The sequence below is a fragment of the Macadamia integrifolia genome, chromosome 14, assembly GCF_013358625.1.
Source record: "Macadamia integrifolia cultivar HAES 741 chromosome 14, SCU_Mint_v3, whole genome shotgun sequence".
NCBI classification, from domain to species: Eukaryota; Viridiplantae; Streptophyta; class Magnoliopsida; order Proteales; family Proteaceae; genus Macadamia; species Macadamia integrifolia.
Genome location: NC_056570.1, coordinates 24175843 through 24186596, shown reverse-complemented (window position 1 = coordinate 24186596; position 10754 = coordinate 24175843). Strand labels below are relative to the sequence as shown.

Here is a 10754-nt window from a genome sequence, read left to right as displayed (position 1 = left end):
TTGCAAGGGCAAAGATTCTCCTTTTATGAAGAGCTAGACTCATCTCAAGAACAATCCTTGGGTTTAGAGTTTATTATAAAAGACAAATGGAAAACAAAGTGAAATTGATCATGAGAGAAAACTACTATATTACTAATCAAAAGCATTTTGGTGTAAGGGAATGGTCTTTCTCTAGTTCAGTTGCCTCAGCTTGTTAATATAAATTGATGAAGTTCTGGTCTCAGGAGAGTTCCTAAAGATTTCACTTTGCTATTATGGGTTCAGTTTCAGAGACAACCAACAAAAAAAGGGGGGGGGGGGGAATGCTAGCTTCTGATAATTTAGAGTAAAAATGGAGGTGGGTTTCTAACGATGCAAATCTAGTTTCAAAAATATCCAGATGATGCATACCCAGTTGCAAGGATGAGGGCTTTTGATGATGTATACCCAGTCAGAAATATCCAGACAAAAAAAAATTTCCAGTCTCAGATGCATGCCTAGTTTCAGACGCATAGAGCAACCATAACCCCAAAACTGAATGAAATTTTCAGTTTCAAATGCAATCACTTCACCACTAACACAAATTGACAAAGCAACAACAGAGCAACCAGGAAAAAAAAAAAAAAAAGAAAAAAAGAGCAATTGGTCTTGAGCTTCAGAAAGGTTTTTGTTGATCTTTTCCACAGAGATCAACAAGAGGACAAACCTTGAGCTTCAGGAACCATATGAGAGAGAAATTAGGGCCAAGGCAAGAACTCTAAAATGGGTTGAACGATGATCGTGGAGTTGCAGGTAGAGATACTACCGATGAATCTAGCTGATCGATGCAAGAGGACAAACCTTGAGCTTCAGGAACCATAGGGATGAGAGAGTTCCTCAGCGTTGGGTTACAGGAACTATAGGGAACCTAGAGCTTCAGGAACCTTAAGCTTCAGGAACTTGGAGATGGAGCTGGCACTTCGAAAGTTTCGACAAAGATGAGTGGAGAAGGGGAGTTGCAAGTTCACCATTAGGTTTTTCCCTTCGGAGTCGCCACTTGAGAGTTATAGCGAGATATAAATTGTTATTTCTGTTTCCAAAAACAAGTGAAAGAAAATAGAAAAATCAAATGGTTTTTGGGGTGTTTTTCCGTTTCTAAGCACAGAAAAATGAAAAACTATTTCTGAAATTTCAAAATCAAACGAAAATAGCCTTTTTCCCAATTGAACAGGGTTGGCTACATGGATTTATAAAAACAAAAAGAAAATAGAAAAATCAAATGGTTTTTGGGGTGTTTTTCCGTTTCTAAGCACAGAAAAATGAAAAACTATTTCTGAAAACAAAATCAAATGAACCCTTAGCCTTTTTCCCAATTGAACGGGTTGGCTACATGGATCTATAAAAACAAAAAAATAAAATAAAGAAGAGGGAAAAGGGGAAAAAGATAAAGAAAAAAAAAAGTGAAACAAGGCATAAAACAGATCCGGACCATCACATCTAGTGCAAAATTACTAAGAGACTCCATCAATGTCTCCAAGCTATCTGATAATTAATTGAGAAGTAATAAAGCTTGAAAACTTATCATCTAACATATTTTTATAAAGAAGACCTATATGAGTTGTTCAAATGGGATTATAAGAGGATTTATATGTGAAATTACATGGTTACTCATGTTTGAAGCCGTTGTAAACAACATGCTCTCGCAAAATAGATATGAAGTAATTTCAATTTCGAAATTGAAGATTGAAACAGCTACTTAGTTATTTCACTATTTTAGATGAAATTGACTTCTATTTTTCATAAATAAGATAAAATATATATCATACCACACCGGCGAAAACAATTCTAACCTTTTTTTTTTATTGAGGAAAATTAAATAACAGCCTATAAGTTCCAACTCGAGATCTCCTAGAGAGTATATATATTATGGAGATAGGATATGCTACTCGTACAATTATGTGATCATACAAGTCAGCTTCTAACACCTGTCTCACTTTCTATCATTAAAAGGGTTAAGATGAGTATATTTGAGAACAAAAAAAAGACAAATATTAGATGCTAACTCGGACGACCAAGTGGTAGTATGAGCAGCTGATCGATTTCCTATATCACGGGCTCATTTGTGCACCAGACCTCTTGTATCATTCTTCCCTACAGTGATACGAGTCGTATGATGACCACTGATCAGTTTGTCATTTTTCGATCCTGTTTCTTCTTTCCTCTGCAAGTTGCTGAGATCATAGTCGCAGAGAATTTTGTTTTAAAAAACGCGCAAATGCGTTGAAAACACGCTTTCTTTCTTCACTTGCTCATGACTACTATATGAGTTTCAAAAAGTAAAGGTACCCAAGAGAACCCCACCTTATAAGCTCTCCCTATTCACCAGAGAAACAAAACAGAGTTCCCCTTCCAGACCCAACTATTTTGTTTATCAATTACTCCAATGAACAACCAAGAAGATAAACCCTCTTCTTCTTACTCTCTCCCCCGTCCATGGACCCATGAAGTCTTCTTGAGCTTCAGCTGTGAAGACACACGTAAGGGATTCACTGACCACCTCTACGCCGCTTTGATTCGGGCCGGAATTCACACATTCAGAGACGAGAATGATTTCAGGAGAGGAGAAGATATCTCCTTGGAAGTGGTGAAAGCCATTGAAGAATCAAGGATTGCACTCAAGTTCTCCGAAGAATTATGCTTCTTCAAGATGGAGAAGGTGGGGAAGATGGAGGAAAACTCTCAAACTGTTCTGCGAATTTTATTGATTTGGTCCATCAGAAATGCTGATGAAAAGAGATGGGACTTTTGCGCAAGCATTTGATAGGCATGAGATTCAGTTCAAGTTGGAGATGGAGAAGGTGGGGAGATGGAGGAAAGCTCTCACTGAAGCTGCGAATTTGTCTGGGTGGGATTTGCAGAACATTGCAAATGGGTAACTATTATTCAATCCTTCTCTGTTATTTATTTGATTTTGCCCATCAGAAATGCTGATGAATTAAGAGATTGATGGGAAAACTGAGTTTGATTCTTTGTTCACCTGTTTCGAAATTTGAATCTCAGCGAGTCAACCTGGTAAGTGACCGTTCCAGGGTCCCAGACTTCCAGGCAAGATTAAGGTTTTAAGACCCGGGATCGGTCTCAACTGATACCGATCTTGATCGGATTGAAATCATTCGGGATTGGACTAGATCCGATGGATTTACCTTATTTTACCCTTATATGTTACAAGTGGATCAATATCGGATTGATCCAGATAGGGGATGGGTCTCTGCCAATACTGATTCAATCCAATTTTTAAAACTAGGGTCAAGATCGTTCAGATGTTTTCACTTGGATTGATTCATAATTTGTGGGTAAGGCCGTATAGATTAGTGTAACGCAAATAAAGATCTACCATATGCACATCACCATTGTGAGGTCTAAGAAGGGTCATAATATATATAGTCTTAATCCCTCCTAGGTGGAGGACCTAGCTATTTCCCAACTCAAACCCACCCATGACCACATGGTTATAAATATCGGTTTGGGGATCTACTCATTGGTCTTTGCCAATACAAGATATCAAAATGTGCGAGGTTGTATAGAACAGTTTCGCCCTTAACTTCAACAAAAAACTTAATTTTTTGGATAGATTTGCCCTATTCCACCGATATAGGATTGGGTATCATGGATACTGATATTTATAACCGTACTCACATATAGTAGTGTAGCGTGATCAACGTATTCCTTTAAAACTTAGAAGGAAAATTTTATAGGACAATCGAGCGATTGATCATGAAGTATGGTGCAAAATGTTGAGTAGGTAAGAAGCATTAGACAGATAAAACTCATTAGGGGTGAGATGATGATGCTGAAATGGATGTGTGAAAAAATTAGAATAAAATAAGGAATTGTCATACTATTGGGGTTACGATGTCTTGTATCCCATCCCACGGGTTTGTGGGTTGATTCCGAAGGGTCTGTAGTGGAATTTGTGCTTGTGGACAATAGCTTAACAACTGCTGCTACAATCTTTTAGAATTTTTGAACAATGAAATACATCCAAGTTGATGTGTTGAAAACTAGGAATAAAATGATAAATGGTCATAATGTTGGGGTTACGATGTCTTGTATCCCATCCCACGGGTTTGTGGACAATAGCTGTAACAACTGCTGCTACAATCTTTTAGAATAGTGGTTTTTTTTTTTTTTTTTTCATTTAATGATTTTTCCAAATTTCCATTATTTTCGTTCTTGTTCCCTCCCCTCCCTACCCTACCCTACCCTACCCTAACCTAAATAACTACCTTCTTACCTAGGAATTGCCTTGACAATTATGATAACCATGAAGAAAGCTTCCCAATCGTAAACCCGTATGCCCAGACACAAGGGGGGTGATGAGAGGACTCACCCCACCCCCTGAGTCGATGCCCGTGCACTGGTGTAGCAGCCGTGTGACTAGGAAGCAATCCCTTGCCCTTTACAAATTTAAACTTGAAACTAATTATCTCAGCAGAAAAATGATGAGAGGACTCATTCAAACAAATTGATATCTTTCTTTTACCTTTTTTTGGTTTTTTTCTTTTTCTTTTTCTACTTTTCAGTTAGTGTTCATCTTCGATTAGGCATTGTTAAAATAACATCTTATTATGTATGGTTACCATTACGTATTTAGATGCTATTTTATATTATTAAAGAAAAAAGAAAAAACCATCTTCAAATTTACTGCACTCTCCCCTTTCCTTTTTCTTTTATGTCTCATGGCTCTCATCCCAAACTCATTTTATCTCACTCTATATTATTTGGTGATTGGGTTGCAGGTATGAGTCAAAATTTATCCAAAAAATTGTTGATGAGATCTTACTAAGGTAAATCAAACACCATTGTTTGTTGCCAAATATCCAGTTGGAATAGCTTCTCGTGTGGAAAAGATAAATGTGTTGCTAGATGTTGAGTCAAATGATGTTCGCATGGTTGGAATTTGTGGCATGGGTGGAGTGGGTAAGACAACCATTGCTAAGGCCATTTACAATCTATTATTTCACCAATTTGAAGGCAGCAGCTTTCTTCCAACTATTAGGGAATCTTCAGAACAACCTAATGGTCTAGCCCATTTGCAAGAACAACTTCTTTATGATATTCTCCATAAAGAGAATTTGCAAATAAGGCATGTTGCTAGAGGAGTCAACGTTATTCGAGAAAGACTCCGATGTAAAAAGGTTCTTATTGTTCTTGATGATGTAGATCAACTGTATCAGTTTAATGCATTTTGTGGAGGTAGAACATTTGATTGGTTTGGCCCAGGAAGTAGAATCATTGTAACCACTAGAGATAAGGATCTGGCAAAGCAAATTGGAGTGGAAGAAGTATATGAAGCTGAAGAATTGGATTTTTGTGAATCTCTTGAGCTTTTCAGTTGTCATGCCTTTAGAAAAAACAGTCCAATAGAAAATTACATAGAGCTTTCAGAAAGCGTGGTGAAATATGTTGGAGGTCTTCCATTAGCTCTTGAGGTCATTGGTTCTTCCCTGTTTTTGAAAAGAAGCATACCTGAATGGGAAAGCACTATAAGGAAATTAAAAAATGTTCCTTATAATCAGATTCAAGGTATATTGAGATTGAGTTTTGATGCACTAGATGAGACGGAAAAGGATATATTTCTTGACATTGCATGCTTCTTTATTGGAAGGGATAAGGATGATGTATGTAGAATATTAGAAGGTTGTGGTTTCTTCCCAGACATTGGAATTAGAGATCTTGTCCAAAGGTCTCTCATAACAATTGATAATCAAAAGAAGCTCGGGATGCATGATCTACTTCGAGATATGGGAAGAGAAATCGTTCATGAAGAATCACCCAAGGAACCTGGAGAGCGTAGTAGATTGTGGTTTCATGAGGAGGTCTATGATGTATTAACTAAACACAAGGTAAGAGTTAATTTATAAATCTTTTATTGTTGTGACATAGTACGTACAACTGAAAAGATATTGTTATTATTGTTTTTTACAATTTTATTGTGGAATCTACTACCTAATCAACCTTGAAATATATCCCAGGCCCTTGTTTGGGAAAGAAAAAAGAAATAAAAGAAAGCTTATTTCCTACATGCCCATTGTAGAAACCTTTTCCTACTATCACTTTAAATGCAAACAACTATTAATGGCTAATTGCATGGGGCTCAAATTTTGTGGACAGATAAACCCTTAATATGTCAAGTTTCAATCCTATAATTGAAATTTGCTACATGTCAAAAAAGAGCTTTGAAAAGTTAAGCTATGGAAGAATGCAGAACAGTGATTGGAGTGCTTTTAACATACAAAGACATACATGGGGATGCATGTCGCTACATGAGAGTTTGGTTGATGGAATTAGGCTTTGAAACTTAATGGGTGTGTAACTTGGACCATGAGATATATTAATAGTGGGTGTGCGGAATGGGTTATTAGGATGGGCTTGTGAGAACTGTTTTCCCCAATTTTTATTCAATAAAGGGAGTGTTTAAATGACACATCTATTGGTGCATTTATAACATGACATCTTCATTCAATTGCCCTTGTTTTATTCTCAAAAACATTTAATGCATTTTTTTTTAAGGGGAATAGAAAGCTCCTTGGTCGCACGACCTCTGTGCCAATGTGGGGGCCAATGAGTAATCACACATTGGCATCAAGAGGTAGGATTATTGTATTTCATAGGGGTGGGGGTGTCATTTCACTACTATGTCTAAGCATAGGGGCCATGCTCATGCTATTAGAGAGCATTTTTTCCCTTATTTCTATGAGGGTAATTTGTCATTTTTACATAAAAATTGCATTCAATGACTTTCAACATTTTGAATACCCTTTTTTTTTTATCCTTACATAAATATGCATTAAATAATTTTAAGAATAAAATAAGGGCCAAGTAAGTGAGGCTACAAATCTACTGACACTTTTACTTGACCCCCTCTTCCCCCCCCCCCACCCCCACAAAAAAAAAAAAATTCCCTTTATTGAATTATGTTTTATGTGGATAGAATGTGGATCTTGTACCCCACCTCTCATTCCTTGGTACTATGGGAGCTCTAATAACATAAGTTGTTTTATTCATAACATGAATCTTGGTTTTCTAGCAATCACACATTAACCATCAAAAACTGTTTGTTATCAGGGAACAGAAATCGTTGAAGGCCTCATCCTAGATAACTCTTCTCAATTACTTGAAGTGCCTTTGAGTACTAAGGCATTTAAAAATATGCACAAACTAAGAGTGCTCCAAATCAATTATTTACAACTCATGGGAAGTTATGAACTTCTTTCTAAAGAGCTGAGATGGCTATGTTGGCATGGATTCCCTTTGACATCTATACCTTCTAGTTTCAACTTGGATAAACTTGTTGATCTTGACATTCAACATAGCCGCATTAAGCTGGTTTGGAAGGAATTCAAGGTAACTGTAAGATTTAGTAAACATTTTCTTGTCCTTTCTTTTGATCAATTTCATTTTAATGGAAACTAATACTACTTCTCTGATGCAGCTACTCCAAAATTTGAAAGTCCTAAACCTCAGTCATTCTAGTTTCCTTATCAAAACCCCCAACTTCATAGGGCTCCCAAATCTTGAGAAGTTGATCCTTGAGAGTTGTAAGACATTGCTTGAAATTCACCAATCCATTGGGTTTCTTAATAAACTGATTTTCCTCAATCTGAAGGACTGCAGCAACTTAGTAAATCTTCCAAGAAGCATTTGTAGGTTGACATCTCTTGTAAATCTTACCCTCACTGGCTGCTCGAAACTCCGTAATTTACCTGAGGAACTGGGTAATATGAAATCTTTAATGGAACTTCATGCAGATGGAACTGCTATAACAAAATTACCCCTTTCCATTTCACATTTGAGAAACCTCAAATCCTTATCTTTACGTGGATCTAAAGGACCTCTTTCAAGATCATGGTATTCATTATTTTCAGCATGGAGATCACCAAGGATGGCTCCTAATCTTATAAGTACCCCAGTCTTGGCTTCTTTTTCTGGTTTATACTCCCTAAGAGAGCTAGATCTTGGCTACTGCAATCTGTCAGATGGTGCAATTCCATTTGATCTGGGAAGCTTATTGTCATTACAAACCATGAAATTAAGTGCAAACAATTTCAGAAGCCTACCAGCCAGCATTAATCGCCTTTCTCGTCTGGAACTTCTTATTGTAGATCATTGCACGAGGCTTGATCAACTCCCTGAGCTTCCATCAAGTTTAGTGCTGTTGGCAGCAAAAAGTTGCACATCAATGGAGAGATTGCCAGTCAACATGGGTCTTCTTTCTAAGCTCTCTAGTGTTTTGTTGAATGATTGCACAAGGTTGAAATCTCTCCCTGAAGATCTCCCATCTAGTCTAAGAAGCTTGAGTATAGAATCTTGCAAATCATTGGAAGGCTTACCTAATTTTGTGAACATACCATCATTAAGTAATTTACATCTTAGTAACAACAATTTCAGTAGTCTACCTGCCAGCATAAGTCAACTTTCTCATCTTCAAACTCTTTATATGCGTAACTGCACAAGGGTTCAATCACTTCCAGATCTTCCCACAAGTGTAAGGAATCTGTTTGCTGATGGTTGCTCATCAATGTTGCTTACTGAGAGCAAGAAGGAAGTTGAGAGTTCAGAATCACCATACAAGAAATTGCCAGATATTGTTAGAAAGAGCTTCCTCCAGGTCTCTCTCTCTCTCTCTCTCTCTCTCTCTCTCTCTCTCTCTCTCTCTCTCTCTCTTGTAGGGGTGTCAATCAGTTGGTTCGGGCTGGTTTCAGCCTGGCCTAAATCAGTCTTCCCCACTTTAGGACCTCACCCGGTGACCGACTTGTTTAAGTAATTGGTTCCCATTTGTTGGGAATGGTCCATTTATAAATGATTGGTTGGGTGACTATCTTTATTGTGCTAAACGAGCTTTAGACAGCCTTAAACGGGCTAGTGACATATTTATCTCTAAATGTGTTGGTCTGAGTAAACAGATTCTAAACATGTTGGGCTATTAACCATCCGTCTCATTCAGACGACCATCGGGTAGGATGTGTGCACCGGGAATGACAGAATAGTATTTGATCCGGGGCTTGATCTGGCCTGCGAGTGTGATCTTGGAATTGACACCCCTACACACACACATGAACATGCTAAACTCAATCTGCAGTATTGTTAAATTACATGATTTCCATGGAACAGGGACTGTTTGGCCAGTTTGACATCTTTCTTACTGGAAGTGATATTCCAGAATGGTTTAGCCATCAGACTCTGGGATCTTCTTTATCTTTTGAGCTGCCTCAAATTCTGAATTCCAAGATTCAGGGCTTGACGGTATGTGCTATTTATGCAGCCGAAGTTGAAGGCAAAGAGGTGCTTGCAGCTCCTTCAGTTTCTTTTTGCAATAAAACTAACGGTCGTCGTTGGTCCTACACTCCAAACCAACATGAAACCCCAATAACATGTCAAGATCAAATCTGGGTGGGACATATACCACATACCAAGTTCAAGAATTCTTTGGAAGGTGGGGATCAACTGGAAGTTTCAATAGAAATGGAGCAATATTGGGGCTATTTTCCAGACATTTTTTCTGGGAATCATTTCGGAATAGAGCATTCGATCCATGTGAAGAAGTGTGGGATCCATCTAGTATACCAGGCAGATGAGAAGGGTTCTCATTCAAATGTCTCAGAAATTATCCAAGAAGGCATTAATACAAGTGCTAAGAGATGAGGTGAGATCTATTAATGGATTGTCAAGGGAGGACCAAGCCCTAAACCTTTCAGGTCTGACCCTGGCCAGACAGAAAGTTTTGAAGAGGAAGACGAAGTACAAAAAGCCTACAAGATTTGATAAAAGCTAGAGAAAATTTGAATTGAGTGTGGCATTTTGATCTTTACATATCCAAGGTAGGAAGCACTGAAAATGACATTATTGTGGTTCTTCACAGTAGGGTCTAGGCCGAACACATCTAATTTTGATCTTACAAATGTCTATGCTCTATCTGAATTCAGCAGATCTCAATTATTATCAACTGTATTGAAAGAGAATGGTTGCCTCGTTTTGGAGCTTACAAGTATTGCAGCATAGCCCATAGTGTGCACAACAGTTAACACATCCCCACAGTTCATGAGTATTTGGTTGATTGGGGGTTATAATACCCATCTACTGTTCACTGTGGTGAGTAGTATCTTACCATCTAACAATAAGAGCAAAACATAGTAGAAACTGAAACCAACCGAACTGAGCAGACCAAACCTGTAAATGGTAGAAACTGAACCAACCAAACTCATACCCAAAACTTGTTCTTGGGTGCAGGGCAGTGGAACTGTTAAAATGGACCCTGCCCCACCCTTCCCCTGATGGACTGAGTTTCTAAAGGCTTAATTGGGTATGAGTTCAGTTTCAGGTTTTTCTTGGAAGCATTTAATGGGTACAGGTCAGGTTCCATGAGCATGACCATTTTTAATGGTTTTCACAAAATGGACCTTCCTTCTGTTCTTCTTGAGTTTCTTCACATGATCTCTAGCCCAATCCTTACCTAGGCCAATCCATGGGTTGAGTTCTAAAGAAACTAGGTTTAACACCACAGAAACCAAATGTGGTCCAGAGCTTCTAGCATATATAACCTAACAGGAAAGCTAGCTTCCTTTAATTAATTGTACTATTTCTTTCTGTACAACCCATATGACCACCTTTGGAACTCTCTTTGGAATGGTTTGTCTAAGAACTGTAATTTTGCGAGGCAGGGTATGGATCACCTGTTTATACTTCGGAGTCACTAGGCATTTGTGGAAATCATGCTGGCTAGTAATTGATGCTGC

At 38.0% G+C, this 10754-nt stretch overlaps 1 protein-coding gene across 1 annotated transcript; it reads left to right on the top strand.

The window, feature by feature from the left end:
* The first annotated feature begins 2755 nt into the window (after positions 1–2755).
* LOC122061316 (disease resistance protein RUN1-like) lies at positions 2756–10038 on the top strand. The gene is made up of 5 exons (XM_042624547.1): positions 2756–2890; positions 4758–5864; positions 7087–7365; positions 7454–8629; positions 9133–10038. The coding sequence occupies exons 2-5, from the start codon at positions 4908–4910 to the stop codon at positions 9661–9663; spliced, it is 2943 nt and encodes a 980-aa protein (XP_042480481.1). The 5' UTR covers positions 2756–2890; positions 4758–4907; the 3' UTR covers positions 9664–10038.
* Positions 10039–10754: the final 716 nt, after the last annotated feature.